Source organism: Mytilus edulis, chromosome 5, assembly GCF_963676685.1.
Source record: "Mytilus edulis chromosome 5, xbMytEdul2.2, whole genome shotgun sequence".
NCBI classification, from domain to species: domain Eukaryota; kingdom Metazoa; phylum Mollusca; class Bivalvia; order Mytilida; family Mytilidae; genus Mytilus; species Mytilus edulis.
In genome coordinates, this window is record NC_092348.1 from 5,942,399 (window position 1) to 5,960,359 (window position 17,961).

The 17,961-nt window shown below is 34.7% G+C and overlaps 1 protein-coding gene across 1 annotated transcript; it reads left to right on the forward strand.

The window, feature by feature from the left end:
- The first annotated feature begins 300 nt into the window (after nt 1-300).
- Nucleotides 301-5,532, forward strand: LOC139522673 (uncharacterized). The gene is made up of 2 exons (XM_071316141.1): nt 301-1,683; nt 2,041-5,532. Exons 1-2 carry the CDS (start codon nt 301-303, stop codon nt 5,530-5,532), a joined length of 4,875 nt encoding a protein of 1,624 aa, XP_071172242.1.
- Nucleotides 5,533-17,961: the final 12,429 nt, after the last annotated feature.

Below are 17,961 nucleotides of genomic sequence, written 5' to 3' on the forward strand. Positions count from 1 at the left end.
GTAAAGCATACGAAACATTGAAGACGCTTTTGTGTTTACTTATATCGATACGTCCAAAACATTGGTGCCGTGACCAGGAATGTTTTGGACGTATCGATATAAGTAAACACAAAAGCGTCTTCAATGTTTCGTATGCTTTACTAGTCTATAATATACAAGAGAGACGTTGGCAAGTGACGACGTTGCGGGTCTATTGTTACGTAAATGGCGGTAAAACGTTAAACAAATAAAAGTGATAAATAACATTGGTGCCGTGACAAAAACAGAAGAATACGAATTTAAAAGATGAGTACCGCGAAGATGAAGACCAGACGAGCTGGACATCGGGGAGTTCTTACAAAGTTACTGAAGAAAGTGGAACCGAGTTCCGAGGAACTTTTGCAGGAATTTGACGTTAGTGAACTTTCAACCATTCGAGGACTTATTGTGAAGAAGCAGGAAACGATCGATCAACTGAACGAGAAGATTGTGGAGGAACAATCGGAAGAGGAAGTGAGCGAAGAAATAGAGGAAGCCGACAGATACACATATGACACATATGACATAGAAATGAGTGTAACTAAACTTTCAAAAATCATTAAGGAATCGGAAATCACAGTCAAACAGTCAAGTAAGTCATTGCTAAACCCAAATGCACACGAGTTTATTAATTACACAAATCATCAAGAAAGTCAGCCACAACCCAGTTTCATGCACGCAAATACATCAGCGTCCGTTTTTTCAAACTCCAGCATGTACCACAAACTTCCCAAATTAAATTTACCAACGTTCGGTGGGAATATGTTAGAATGGCAACCCTTTTGGGATTCGTTTAGTGCTGCCGTACACGATAACCTGTCTTTAAACGATGTGCAGAAATTTAATTACTTGAAATCTCAACTGTTCGGAGAAGCCACCCAATGCATAGCAGGTCTACAAATAACTAACACAAATTACGGACAAGCATTACATGTACTGAAACAAAGATTCGGTCAACCACATAAGATAGTACAAACATACATGCAGAGTTTAATCAGCCTTCCTAGTCCAACGTCAAATATTACAAATTTGAAAAAATTCTACGACAGTATGGAAAACTACATCCGTGGCCTTGGAAGTATAGGGGAGTCTCACGAGTCGTTCGGAAGCCTTTTAGTGCCCATAATATTAAATAAATTACCTGGGAATATACGAGAAAACATGGTACGTGCCCACGGAGGTGACCACTGGAACTTGCCGTCGTTACGGCAAGCTATTCAACATGAGATAACGATTAAGGAAGCGGGTCAGTCGGTAAACGGTGATGATATGGAGCCAAATTACACACCCACATCAGCATTCTTTATGGGTACAAATCGCAACTACGCAAATCAGAAAGGGAAAAGAGACATAACCAAGAAGCCGTGCATCTTTTGTCAAGGAGTTCACGCCCCATTAGCTTGTAAAGCTGTTACGGAAATTGAAGCTCGAAAACGCATTGTTAAGGAGAAACAGGCATGTTTCAATTGCTTAGGAAATCACAGAGTTGCAGATTGCAAATCCGATAAAACTTGTAAAAATTGTAATAAACGACACCATACCAGTATTTGTTCAAAGAATGAATCACACCTGTATACCAAGTCTAAAGATAGCAGTACATCAAAACCAGATACCGATGCCGCAGTCGCAAGTATGCATTCATCCACATCATCAGTTAGATCGCAGGTATTGTTGAAAACCGCGATAGCGCCTATCACGTATGACAAGACACATTTTAAAACCGCCAATATACTATTCGACGAAGGAGCCCAGCGAAGCTTTATCACTCAAGAGATAGCCGATTTATTGAACCTGAGACCACATAGGAAAGAAGCGATAACGATATCCGGTTTCGGTGAATCCAACAAGAAGGTTAGAAATTTACAAATTGCTACTATATATATAAAAGGTCTAACGAATACGCTTATCCCTATTGAAGTTCTTATAGTACCACAGATTGCTTATCCAATACATACTTACGCAAGGAACCAGTCGAGCTTTCAGCATTTAAATGGATTGAAGTAAGCCCACCCAGCTTTACAGGACGAGGATTTTGAGATATCAGTCTTAGTTGGCGCCGATTATTATTGGGATATAGTTGGAGACAGAGTAATTAGAGGTTCCGGACCAACCGCTGTACAGTCCAAAGTTGGATACTTGCTATCAGGACCTATACAATTGAACACTAACAGTAATAATCAATCAACGTCATCGATTATGAACATTTTGATCCCACACAGACTAGAAGAATGTGAAATACATAAATTTTGGGAAATCGAATCCATAGGAACAGAAACAGACAGCGAAGTGAAAGCGAAAACGGACTTACAAGAAATGACCACTTACCAAGAGAATAACATTCATTTGAAAGACAATAGGTACATCGCCAAGTTTCCATGGAAACCAGAACATCCGGAGTTGCCTAGCAACGAGATGATCGCCAGAAAGAGAGCATACAACGTGATAAACCGACTTGCTAAAGAACCAGAGATGCTTAAGATATACGGTAACATTATCAACGACCAAGAAAATCGAGGTTTTATAGAGAAGGTTGAGACCCCGGATGAGACTACTAATCGAGTACACTATATTCCGCACCACCCAGTGAAAAAAGATTCATCGACTACACCGATACGTATAGTATATGATTGCAGTTGTCGTCAAGATTCAGAATCACCCAGCTTAAATGATTGCCTTTCTTCTACACCGCCGCAGCTTAATAAGCTAACAGATATACTGACAAGATTCCGCTACGGGAAATACGCCTTAACAACTGATATTGAGAAAGCATTCCTCCAGATTCGACTAGACGAAGAAGACCGCGATTCCACCCGATTTTTCTGGCTTAGAGACCCAAGCAACCCCAAGAGTGAACTTGAGACTTACAGATTCAAGGTAATTTTATTCGGAGCGACATGTTCGCCATTTATTCTTAACGCTACATTATTGAAACATTTATCAACGGTTACAAGTACCACAGCTGAAATACTCAAGCGAGATTTGTATGTAGACAACGTACTTACAAGTTTTAATACGGAAGAAGCCGCCTTAAATTTCTTTGAAAAATCTAGAGAACTCATGACAAATGCAGGATTTAATTTGAGAACATGGAAATCAAATAGCAATCAACTTAGCAACGAAGCTACAAAGGCAAACATACTTGATACAGATAGCGAGACGAAAATTCTTGGAATGCGATGGGATGCGAAGTCAGACATATTTACATTTGCGAAATTAAATGAAGATCGTAAAGATATTGATAATTCACAAGCGACAAAGAGAGAAATATTGAGTAAATCATCGTCAATTTACGACCCACTCGGAATTATTGGACCAGTGACCGTAAGAGCTAAGCTACTGGTACAAACGTTATGGAAAGAAGGATACGATTGGGACCAGGTGTTGCCTAGCAACATAGTTAAATCATGGTATGAAATTTTAGATGACATCCGAGATGTAACAGTTAATACGAAAATCGCACGACATTATTTCAACGATCAAAATGAGAACGAAAGCAACGAGAAAATCACTTTACATGTCTTTGTTGATGCCAGCCAACGCGCTTATGGAGCCAGTGCCTACTTATGTAAAGGAAACACTTCTTCACTCGTGATTGCAAAAAACCGGATCGCTCCGCTCGCAAAGATGACATTACCAAAGCTAGAATTGATGGCTGCAGTAATAGGAGCTCGAATGGCTAAAAACCTCACGAAAACCCTAAAACCACAACGCACAGTACTATGGAGTGACAGTCAGATCGTTCTGCACTGGATTTCGTCTTTAAAATCATTTGGAAGATTTGTTCAGACTCGTGGGATAGAAATTAAAGAATCGACACAAAATTACGACTGGAAATACGTACCAACAGACTCAAATCCAGCCGACCCTCAAACTAGAGAAATATCATCAACGCAATTCAAAGAATCGACTTTGTGGATGCAAGGACCGTCGTGGATATCGGATGAGAACAGTTGGCCTACATGGACCCCACAAGTTAAACAAGAGACTCTTTTGTTAACGACAACAGATGACAGCGAAAAGACAAAACCGTGTGAATTAAATGGAATTTCGAAAAAAATTGATCTATCGCGATTCTCGTCATTAAAGAAGTTACTACGAGTTACATGCTACGTGTTTAAATTCGTGAATATATGTAAAAGTAAGCGATCGTATAACTTGAGGAAATATGCTAGACACGGAAAAGATATTACGAAAGATGAAATCGACCGCGCAACTAGTACATGGATTACAGATATTCAAAATGTAAAATTCAGTAGTGAAAAGGAGCAACTCGTAAACCCGTCACGTGACAAGAATCTACCGTTAGTAAGACAATTGCGCTTATTCATAGATATAGAAGGTGTCATTCGATGCGCCGGGCGCATACACAATTCACAGTTAGACGACTCCGCGAAGTTTCCAGTGTTACTACCGAAGAAAAATCAATTTACGGACTTAGTTATATTGAACGCGCACCTGCAGATGTTACATTCTGGTGCTGGACAGACAATTACGCAAATCCGCCAATCATATTGGATACCTTCCATTAGACAATGCGTTAACCACATCGTACAGAAATGTGTAAAGTGCCGAAAAGTGACCGGAAAAGCATTTCCACAGCAAATTTCACCTCCGCTACCAAAGGATAGAGTCACCGATATGATACCGTTTACGACAACTGGTGTTGATTTCGCTGGACCACTATTCGTTAAAGATAATGAACTTGTTGCAAAATCGTATATTTGCCTATTCACATGTGCTTGTATTCGTGCCGTACACCTAGAACTTGTTACAAATATGACAATCGAATCATTCAAATTAGCGTTTAGACGATTCGTAAGTAGGAGAGGAATTCCGAGTACTGTGTATTCCGATAATGCACCAACCTTTGTTTCCGCCTCACATGACATTCCTAAGGAAATGAACATTCAAATTAATTGGAAATTTATTCCGAAAGCAGCACCGTGGTACGGTGGATGGTGGGAGAGACTAGTTGGAATTACGAAAACGACATTAAAAAAAGTGCTCGGAAAATCACAAGTAAATTCTGACCTATTACGAACAACTTTGATAGAAATCGAACGGGTAATCAACGATCGTCCGATTACGTATGTGTCGTCCGACATTCGAGATCCAGAGCCGCTAACACCGTCACATCTACTGCAGGGAAGAAGATTATCGCAAGACAACAATTCTGATTCAGAGGACAATAATTTAAATGTAGATTTCACAGAAGCAAACAAACGTTACAACCATAAAGTAACTTTAATTGAACACTTTGCAAAACGATGGAGAATGGAATACCTCACCGGATTAAGAGAATTTCATCGCGTCGCCGGAGACCAAAGCGCACATGTGAAAATCGGTTCCGTCGTACAAATCATGGACAATTCACCTAGAATGATGTGGAAACTAGCTGTTATAGAAGATTTGATCACCGGGAAAGATGAAGTCGTAAGAGCAGTCAAACTTCGGACATCAAATGGACTGATTACCACGAGACCAATTGTGAAACTGGTGCCACTGGAAATATGAACTTTAATTGTTAAAAGTGTTTTTTCAATACCCTTTTTATGACCAATACATGAACAGTAATTGCATTTTGCGGCCCCCAGAATGTTGTGAATTAGTTTTAGTTTCAGTTTAGCACTTTATCACTTTTATTTGTTTAACGTTTTACCGCCATTTACGTAACAATAGGCCCGCAACGTCGTCACTTGCCAACGTCTCTCTTGTATATTATAGACTAGTAAAGCATACGAAATATTGAAGACGCTTTTGTGTTTACTTATATCGATACGTCCAAAACAGATATCATTTATATGAATGATATCACTGTCTATTCAATTTTTGAAAAAGAAGTGTTTTCTTCTGAAATTTAATTAATTGATTTCCCCAAATAACTTCATGGCGGATAAGTCTGTAATTATTTGCATTTTTAGTTTTATTATTTTTATTTTTTAACCATACTTTAATCATATCAAGATAAAATTCTGGAAGCTCTTTAGTACCAGGTATAGAATATATATTATTAGTATTCATTCTTAAGATAAGTAGATTGCTACCAAATTTATTTAGATAAAATTTTGGTATTACTATTCAATTAAGTAATTTATCAGCAGTTAATCTTTTGATCCAACCTATCTTTATAGATTCTATATATTTATCTATATTTACCATTTTTAATCCACCATCTAGTTGGTTATAGCTTAATACGGTGCGTCTAACTTTTTCTGTCTTATTGTTCCATACAAATTTATATGATTTTTTTAAATTTGTCCAAGTATTTTTTGCCTAAGGTTGACACTGTAGCCAAATAAGTGATTATAGGAATAATTAAGGATTGAATAACTGTTATTCTTCCTATCATGGTTAAGTTTCTTTTATTCCAGTTTGATATTATTTTTACAGACTTTTCTAGCTGTTTATCAAAATTTAGTTTTTGACACTCTCTTTTATTATGCCCAAAATATATCCCTAGACTTTTAATTGTTTTTTTGTAAAGTTAATATTTTCATATTTTTCTTTACAATGTTTTTCTTCCCTAGCCAAAAACCCACTGTTTTAGATCTGTTAAGCTTTAATCCTTAAAGTGATCCAAATTTTTCAATCATGTTAAGAGCTTTTGAAATATCTTGTCAAGTTTTCTTTGATATGCCGAAAATCGATGAACCGATTGGCACGTGCTATATTACATTACAACTGAAAAAACAATCATTATCTTTTTATTTTAGATAATCAAAAAATTATCGAAAAGATTAATGCATTATTATTTATATTTAAATATGTTGTTCTAATTTAAAAAATTATCGAAAAGATTAATGCATTATTATTTATATTTAAATAATAACTTTTTACTTATTTCTCGACAAAGCTATTTGCCATTTGTACACGACTTTGACGTACGCAAACTTGTGTGGTCAGCTTGTTAAAAAAGAGGGACGAAAGATATCAAAAAGACAGTCAAACTCAAAAATCTAAAACAAACTGACAATACAATAGCTAAAAATGAAAAAGACAAACAGACAAACAATAGTACACATGACACAACATAGAAACCCAAAGAATAAACAACACGAACCCCACCAAAAACTAGGGGTGATCTCAGTTGCTCCGAAAGGGTAAGCCGATTCTGCTCCACATGTGGCACCCGTCGTGTTGCTTATGTGATAACAAATCCGGTAAAAAATCTAATTCGGTAGGTCATATTCATGAAGGGAAGGGGATTGTAGTTACGATGTAAGGAACATATCCGATATCATTTGTGAAACGGTTATTCCATACTCAACCAACTTGTGATGGCGTCCGTAAAATTTACGAGGGAATGATTTCAACTTCTCATTTGAAACTCTTGGTTTAATAGCTTCCTTGTGAGCAGCAACCCTCTATCAAGAAAATCATGATAGCCAATGCAAGCGCGGGAATATCGTATCAATTGGGAGATATATCCCCGCATGCAGGTGCTGCTGAAATGTTGCTACTTAGGAATGGAAATTTCACAATTGGAAAGCTGAAATCATCTCTTTTGTCGAACAGTTTCGTTTCCAACCGACCCTCATTGTCCATTTCTAGATGTAAGTCAAAATATGAAGCCGACTTAACTGTATCTGTAGGACCCTTTATCTCTAGTTCAATGGGATAGATGCGTTCCACATAGTCACCAAATATTGAATTATTTAGTGAAAGAACATCATCTATATAGCGGAAACCAGAGTTAAATGATATTGTTAACTTCTTATCATTCTTCTTAAGAAGTTCCTGCATGAAGACAGCCTCATTATAATAAAGAAATAAGTCGGCAAGTAGAGGGGCACAGTTTGTTCCCATTGAAATGGCGATAGTCTGTTGAAAAAAACGTCCCCCGAACGTAACAAATATGTTGTTAATAAAAAAAATCAAGCATCTTGATAATATCAGTTTCAGAGAATATTTTGTTTGAATCAGAGTGATCCTTTACAAAGTAGGATTTATTCCTTCCTAAGACAAGATACTGGTATCTACGTTGGCCATTTTTTTATGAAGCAAAGCAATACCAACTCTTTCAATTGTCTTTTAGTTTTGAACGTGGAATACTTGTGTAAAGAGGAGAAAGGTCAAATATTATAATACTGTTACAAGATGAAAGAGAGTTAGGTTGTATGTACTCTAAAAGATCTTTGGATTTTTTAAGTATCCACATCTGATTCACGCCACCTCTAGAATATGCAGTTTCACAATAACTTTGAAGCCGTCTTTGATTGCTGATAAAATAGATGTTAAAAATTTAGAAAGAGGTTTCGTGGAGCACTTGGAAGACCCAGCATTATACCGTTGTTTGTAAGGACACTTATGTAGTTTAGGTATCCAATACAGTGATGGAAGATCCAGTTCTTCATTTTTGGTTGAAATTCCAAAAGAACAAAGAACAGACCTATGATTATCCAGGATTTCCTCTTTGGTAAGTGTCATGAGAGTATATGTTGAGTTTCCAAGTGAATTGTCAATACCTAATTCGTTTAACAAGTAGTTAATGTATTGACTTTTACACGAAAAAAACGATGTTGTTTGGGGCTTTGTCTGCGGGGACAACAACATATTTATCATGGAGGTCAGATAGGTGTTTAGCAACATTTGGATCTTTGAAGATTGACGTAGCATGGGCATTGATGGACCCATTCAGTTTTTTTAATTCTGATTTGTATTAACGACCTCACTGCCTTAATCCATTCGGATAGAGTGTCTACGTCTTCCTACTCGCGCTTAGCCCATTATCTTGCATAATCCTCGACTGAATCCATTAAAATTTATAACTTTCCAATTGATGGATTTAGCACACGATATTTCGGACCTTTCGATAACACAATTCGTAAAGAAGTTGTATCAATAATGTTAAGGTTACCGATAATAACGAGGCCAGCAGGATTATATGTGAATTGGGAACTAGCACAAGTGCAATCAGGAGGTTTAAACTTGAAGTCGTCATGATCGAGATCCTGCAAAACGTGTTTTAATTGAATATTTTAGTTGCAATATGTTTGGTATAGGTATAAGAAATGATTGGTACAGACTGGTCTTTGAAATAAGGAGATATTTTCGATTGAACTAATTTATAATGAAGGATATTACCTAAGTTGACGCCATCGAGACCTTTGTTGGCAAAGGGGAGATTTAGGAAAGATCTTTTCGGACTGGCTTGAAAAGTCTGTGACTTGCAATATCCGAAATTATAGCTTCAAGTTTGAATTGGTTTGAATAAGGGTTTGTAACAGTGGATTCCATACATAAATTGAACAGAAAATGAAGTTTTGTAAGGGGTAATGAATAACGTTTCGTGCGAATGTGATAAATACCTAACGGCTTTTGTATAAATGGCAGCAGGTCATTAAAAGAGACATCATTCAGAGATAACGGTCAACCAGCAATTTTCAGGTCTTTGACTGTCCCTTTGGTGCGTTTGTTAACATGTAGCTTGCATTAAATAAGTTTTGTGTTACGTAGTTGATATTTTTTATCATATTGAATTCGTTGTTGTTCAGAAAAGTATTGCTCAAATGAATGAACCATAGCTAACGCATAAAATAAACTCTGGCCAAGCAGGTCATATATAAAATTAGTGTGGTTTCATGTAGTAAAGATTTATCATATAATTGTTAAATGTTATGTAATAGTCCGAAGTCATATTAAGAGATACCAAGACAAAAGGAATACATATATTTATAAGTCTTTTTTTGTTTTTATTTTAATACCGACAAAGATATGTATTTCATTAAAAATTTTGAGTAAATTATAAAAAATACCTGGTGTTGGCCTTCCCATTTTCTATTACTGCTTCAAACTTAGTACGAATTACGATTGAATTGAAAAAAAAATCATGTGACGTCCTTGATGATATGATCTTTCTAGTGTTTATATCAAATTAAAGTGTTGGCCCTAATTGCATAAAAAATTATAGTGCGAGGTTTAGGTTAAAGTTTTGGTTCAAGTCTTTGATCAAGGTTGTTTTTGATGAAGTTGAAGTCCATTCAACTTGAAACTTAGTACACATTCAAATATATAAAAGAGACATGTTGTTTTTTCTCATTGTTCCAGTTAAGCACATTATTTACAAAAACTATCCCGTATGTTAAGAGCTTTATTTTTATTTGTTTGACATAAAAAGGTTATGCCTCGTACGAATACGCTTTTTCGTGATGTGAAAATATGCTTTTTCCTATATAATACTTTATAGCTGACTATTTCTTACAGATATATAAATACGTCTGTTGACATGTAGCTTGCATTAAATGAGTTTGGTGTTACGTAGTTTATATTTTTTATCATATTGAATTCGTTGTTGTTCAGAAAAGTTTTGCTCAAACGTTTTCTTCAAATAATATATTTATATACTTTTTTAAATGAACCATAGCTAACGCATAAAATAATCGCTGCCCAAGCAGGTCATATATGAAATTTGTATGGTTGCATGTAGTAGTTTTTGTCTAGTAATACAACGTCTTCATATAAGAAAAATAAATTAAGATATATTGCTTTGGAAAAAAATTAATATTTGTTAAAATGATAACAAACTAGTATCTCAATTGTTTGTAAAACAATTGGAAGGTCTTTCCTGTGTAAGTGTTGTTTTTGTTATGTACTCTTTACGTACTTTCAATAAATATACGACAAGCATACCTTCTGACTTTTTTACATTTAATAACCTCTAACTTTTCTGAGATTCAAAGTATGAAATTTGTTATGTAGACTTGATTACCGTTCATTTGATATACGACAACACCATATTCCAGAAAGCTTGATTTTTTGCACTTAATCACCCCACCCCTCCTCATTTTGGAGGTCAGGAATTTGATATTTCAAATGTACACATCCTCACCTTTGTATTTGATATACAACAATCCTATCTTATTTTTATTTGCACTCGATGACCCAACCAAACCAATTTTCTGGGACGTCAATTTGAAATTTGAAATGTACGCTTTATTTTCTTTGATTTGATATGTGACAACCTTAGCGTATTTGGCACAACTTTTTTGAATTTTGAATTCTCAACGCTCTTTGTACTTGTTTGGTTTATAAGTTTTCTCGTTTGAATTGTTTTACATTGTCTTATCGGGGCCTTTTATAGCTGACTATGCAGTATGGGCTTTGCTCATTGTGAAGGCCGTACGTTGACCTATAGTTGTTAATGTTTGTTTCATTTTGGTTTTTTGTGGATAGTTGTCTCATTGGCAATCATACCATATCTTCTTTCTTCTATTATTAAAATATTTTGATATGAGCGTCACTGATGTGTCTTATCTAGACAAAACGCTTGTAATTCTGGTACTTTTGAAAACTATCATTATCATCAGAGAAATTTGAAAATTTGCACTAAATGACTCCACCCTTACCCCTGGGATGAAAAAGGGGTTTAAAATTTTAATTTCTAAGTAGAGTTTTTTTTAAAAGACCATCAATTTGATATATTAGATGACCTTATTTGATAAAGAGCAACTAATGATGCAATATCAGTTATATAAATAGAAGTTATGAAACTTACAAAGTCAATGCTGAACTTGAAAATTTCAAATTAATTCTTTGGTTTTTTTTTACCATGAAATGTTTTTGGCATTTAGCCAAACAAATAACTATGATAACCTCTTCAATTTCTTAAATAGTTTAAGTGGTAAAGCTTTCATTGATTTACAAAATGCATGCCTCCGCTCGCAAAATTTCAAACTGCATTATCTCTTTTAAATGATAAATGATCTGCAGTTGAAGGTCAACATTGTAGAAAAAAATGGGACAATTTCGAAATTCATCAAGGTCAAAATGAATCATCAAATATATCATGAAATACCAAATTTAAGAACCGGAAGTCGTAGAGACATGGGACTACCACCATTCAACTCAGGACCAATTGATATTTCAAGTATCACAAGGTCAAAGTCATAGTATACTGTGAGGGTAAAGGTGAAATTTAATCATGACCTGATATTGACCTCACATTGAAGGTCTTAAAGTGCTGATCGTTTTTGATACCAAAGAAGACCTGTTGGTAATCTTGTGCTGTTGTCTGTTCTTCTAAGGTCGGGTTGTTGTCTCTTTGACACATACCCCATTTTAATTCTCAATTTTATGATAAACGTTACCGTTTTTATGATATACACACAAAACTATATTTTTAAGAATGATCTCGTCGTAACTTTTAAATAGACGGTCGGACATATTTTAGCTTCATGTATAAAATGTACAGCTTGTCAAGAGAAACACTTCACACGCAGTTTGTATGCAGCAAACTTTTATCGTTTTCTTTATATGCAAGCTTGAAATTGCAGCGTAATATTTTTCCACTCGGTTATTGGCGAAGGTCTCAAGTCTCTACGACTTCCGATTCTCAAAATACAAATGAGAATTTAAATTGTGTATAATTTTTCCAGGGCATTAATTCTTAAAAAGGGTTGATAAAATAATGGATTATGTTTAATAACATTGCCATCTGTTCTTGTACATGCTGCCATTTTGAAATCGATTCTATTTTAAAAACTTTTTAAAGAAAAATGCAAATAAAAGAAATTTCTACAGGGGGATATAACTCTCAGAATGGATGATGAAATCCTACGCAAACTCATACGGTAATTATATTATAATGAAAGTTCCCTATCTTCCTAATAAGGTAATGATATTTTCAAAAACAATGAGAGGGGGCCATGTTTAAAAAAAATAATTGAAGGGAGATAACTTGTAAAAGGGATGATGAAATCCTTAACATGGTCATCTAGTAATACCTCATGATAAGGTCTATCGATGGTCCATATTTGGTCCTGATAACTTCGAAAGAAACACAGGGAGGCCATGTAAAAATAAAACATAAGAAAAACAATAAGGTTTTTCCTAAAGTAGTGGAAAGACCTTAAAAATCATTAAAAAGCAATATTGTCTGTCCTTACGTAGTGGAAAGACCTTAAATACTCTCGAGAATCTTAAATACATCATGAATAAAATTTCACAACTTATTTAGTGCGAATTTAAAAAATAAAAAATCATTTATTAGTAACTTACGTTTCCAATATTGTCAATAAAACACCTCAGATAACAGGATACCCGTGTAATCAGTTAAATAATTTGACCGAACTAACAGTTCATTGATTTCTGGCATATCAAAGAAAAACAGGCACATGTCTTAACAATGTTGAATAACCAATTTAATTGTTATTAATTTTCTATAAAGATTTTTAATTTATGTATTAAATATCAATATCTACCATAATATGACAAGACATAACCTGTATTGGCAACCATCTAGTCCTTAGTGGCATACCATATATCCTTAGTGAACTAAGGACTCCTTAACGGTGTTTAGAGGCACCCAATTTTTCTTAAAATGTCCCGTGCCAAGTAAGGAATATGACAATTATTATCGAACAGTTCATTTATATGTATGTTGGCGTTTGCTAGTGTTGCATTTAAGTGTTCATGTTCTTCTGTTGTGTTTCTCTCGGTTTGAGTTTGTAGCCCGGTTTTCTCTCAATCGACGTATGACTTATGAAGATCGCTATATTACTGTTAGCTTTATTGGACAGATGCAAACTCATGTAGTGGTTTTAAACGTTTTAACAAGTGACAACCCTCACCCTTACCTTACGTAGTAGTGTTATATAACAACATTTAAAGACACTCTATAAAATATCGACTGAAATGAATTTACTCTTTCAAAAGACATATCAATAAAAACAAGTAAACATACATTGAACAATTACGATTAATCTATCACTGGTGTAAAGCTGATGACCGTAACTGCATTCACGGTCATCCCAAGATGTCGGATGAAAAATTAGGTCAGTATTTGTATTGTCTGTTTAAGTGTTTTTATATTATTTTCTTTACAAAGAATACATTGATACGATGTAAAATTATAAAAGATTCACACGGAAATCGCAAATGACTACAGAGATATGTGTTTTTAACAGGAATAAAATCAACGGTACCAATTTTGTTGCACCAGATGCGCATTTCGACAAAACATGTCTCTTCAGTGATGCTCGTGGCCAAAATATTTGAAATCCAAAGCATATATAAACGATGAAGAGCTATAATCCAAAAGGTCCAAAAAGTATAGCCAAATTCGTAAAAGGAATCAGAGCTTTGCATGATGGAGATACATTCCTTAATTTATAATAATTCCTAATATTTTGTAACAGCAAATTTCAATAACACAAAAAATCCGTATTTTCATGCCAGTACCGAAGTACTGGCTACTGGGCTGGTGATACCCTCGGGGACTAATAGTCCACCAGCAGAGGTATCGACCCAGTGGTAGTAATAAAATCAACGGTACCAATTTTGTTGCACCAGATGCGTATTTCGACAATACATGTCTCTTCAGTGATGCTCGTGGCCAAAATATTTGAAATCCAAAGCATATATAAAAGATGAAGAGCTATAATCCAAAAGGTCCAAAAAGTATAGCCAAATTCGTAAAAGGAATCAGAGCTTTGCATGATGGAGATACATTTCTTAATTTATAATAATTCCTAATATTTTGTAACAGCAAATTTCAATAACACAAAAAATCCGTATTTTCATGCCAGTACCGAAGTACTGGCTACTGGGCTGGTGATACCCTCGGGGACTAATAGTCCACCAGCAGAGGTTTCGACCCAGTGGTAGTAATAAAATCAACGGTACCAATTTTGTTGCACCATATGCGCATTTCGAGAATACATGTCTCTTCAGTGATGCTCGTGGCCAAAATATTTGAAATCCAAAGCATATATAAAAGATGAAGAGCTATAATCCAAAAGGTCCAAAAAGTATAGCCAAATTCGTAAAAGGAATCAGAGCTTTGCATGAGGGAGATACATTCATTAATTTATAATAATTCCTAATATTTTGTAACAGCAAATTTCAATAACACAAAAAATCCAATTTTTTAATAACACAAGAAATTGGCTTTGAAAAAATCGCTAAAATGACCGTAAATCGCGATTAAAATACTTTCAAGATGATCGTTACATATAACAAGGATGACCGTGATTGGTAAATAAATGACCGTAATTTGTAAAAGGATGACCGTAATTTATAAAAGATTACCGTAACATTCGTATCTGTATTACATTTTTTGTATTAAATAGTAAAAAGTGTTGGTATAAAACGTATTTATAAGACTGCACTATCCTATAGGTAGAAGAAAAAATACATAGCTCACCATATGTAGCCCCAAAGTACGCGAACAAAGATTTTTTTTTATTTCTTGGATTCTTATTGAGGTAATATAAAAATGCCAAAGCCAAAGCATGTATACACTCATTGACATTATTACGTTTCAACTACCATTGCAAATGTTCTTTGTTTCAGATGAGGTACATGTCATAAAACCACCCCCAAATTCGCGTCATTTAATGTAGACAGCAATTTGATACACGTACACTATAGACAATCACGTTTGTTCACACACATTTAGCTGGCACTACGGTATGAACTTTGATCATTGTTGAAGACCGTACGTTGACCTTTAGTTGTTTATTTCTATGCCATTTTGGTCTCTTGTGGAGAGTTGTCTCATTGGCAATCATACCACATCTTCTTGTTTTATATTAATGAACTATTGCAAATATTGAGGCAATACTAAAAGAGATAGAGCGATACGAAGACTTCCTTTCCGTATTGCAATCCATTTATAATGGAATATATATTAACTGAACATATTGATTTTCAATTGTAACTGGATGTAGGAAGGTTTTATTCCCAGTAAACAATATACTCTACAAGATATGTTCCAGAAACGCTGGCATTCTGGATTACCATTAAGAAACTGTTCAAGGGTAAAAGGGTTAATTTTTTAGATGTTATAAAGCAAAAGGTCTGTCAGCTGAAAATGGCATACCAGTAAAACCAACTAAATGCAGAATAAATTTTGCAGTTCCATTGGATCCGGTGTTGTCAAGGGAATGTTGGTTTTTTTTGGCAGATTATATGATTTTATTATGCTTTCTCTGGAACCATACACATGGGTTCTATTACTGTATATTCATATGTTTAATTAATGGTGTTTTTTTCTTCAACTTTTCGTCGTATCGCTGTTAATGTGTATTCAAGTTTTACTGTCGTTATCAATAAATATTTAATTATTAGAAATATGCAATTTACTATCATTGTTATAACCTCCGGCAAAATACGGCAAATAGTTTAAAAAATTGATTAAAAATATTTATATCCGCTAATCGAGCCACTATTGAGACAAGCTAAACAAAAAGCTATGAATACAAGTATATTTTTCAGATTAAAGGGTCATCCTTTAAAAGTTACTGTCATCTTTTACAAATTACGGTCATCTTTTAGCCAATTACGGTCAACCTTGTTATGAATCGCTGATCCTGTTACGGTCATCTCGATTATGATTTATGGTCTTCTTAGCGATTTTATCAAATCCAATTTCCAGTTTAATACACATTTTTCGGTAATAATTTGTGATTTCCGTGTAAATCTTTTATAAATTTACATCGTACCAATGTATGCTTTGTAAAGAAAATAATATAGAAACACTTAAATAGAAAATACAAATACTGACCTAATTTTTCATCCGACATTTGGGATGACCGTGAATGAAGTTACGGTCATCAACTTTACCCCAGTGAATCTATGTTAACGCAATAGTATTTTTTTAAACTAGAGGCTCTAAAGAGCCTGTGTCGTTCACCTTGGTCTATGTGAATATTCAAAAAAGGACACAGATGGATTCATGACAAAATTGTGTCTTGGTGATTGTGATTTGTTTGTAGATCTTACCTTACTGAACATTCTTGCTGTGTACAATTGTCCCTATCTATAATGATTGGCCTAGTATTTTCAGTGAAAAATGTAAGTAAAAATTTACAAATTTTATGAAAATTGTTAAAAATTGACTATAAAGGGCAGTAACTCAGTAGGGGGTCAATTGACCATTTTGGTCATGTTGACTTACTTTTAGGTCTTACTTTGCTGTAAATTATTGCTGATTACAGTTTATCTCTGTCTATAATAATATTCAAGATAATAACAAAAACGACAAAATGTTCTTAAATTTTCCAATTCAGGGGCAGCAACCTAAAAACCATTTGTCCAATTCATCTGAAAATATTAGAGCAGATTGATCTTGACCTGATAAACAATTTCAACCCCAATCATATTTGCTCTAAATGCTTTGGTTTTTGAATTTTAAGCCAAAAACTGCATTTACCCCTATGTTCTATTTTTAGCCATGGTGGCCATCTTAGTTGGTTAACCGGGTCACCGGACACAATTTCTAAACTAAATACCCGAATAACACTTGTGGCCAAGTTTGATTTTATTTGGCCCAGTAGTTTCAGAGGTGACGATTTTTGTAAAAGATAACTAAGATTTACGAAAAATGGTTTAAAATTGACTATAAAGGGCAATAACTCCTAAAGGGGTCAACGGACCGTTTTGGCCATGTTGACTTATATGTAGGTCTTAATTTGCTGAACATTTTTGAGATTATAATTTATCTCTATCTGTAATAATATTCGAGATAATAACCAAAAACAGTAGAATTTCCTTAAAATTACCAGTTCAGGGGCAGCAACCTAACAGCCAGTTGTCCAATTCATCTGAAAATGTCAGGGCAATTAAATCTTGACCTGATAAACATTCTTTTACCTTGTCAGATTTGCTTTAAATGCTTTGGTTTTGGAGTTATAAGCCAAAAACTGCATTTTACCCCTATGTTCTATTTTTAGCCATGGCGGCCATCTTGGTTGGTTGGCCAGGTCATCGAACACAATTTTTAAACTACATACCCCAAAGATGATTATGGTATAGTTTGAATTAATTTTTAAGCATAGGTAGTATCAGAGGAGAAGATTTTTGTAAAAGATTATAAGATTTACGAAAAATGGTTAAAAAATTACTATAAAGGGCAATAACTCTTAAAGGGGTCATCTGACCATTTCGGTCATGTTGACTTTTTTTGTAAATCTGACTTTGCTGAACATTATTGCTGTTTACAGT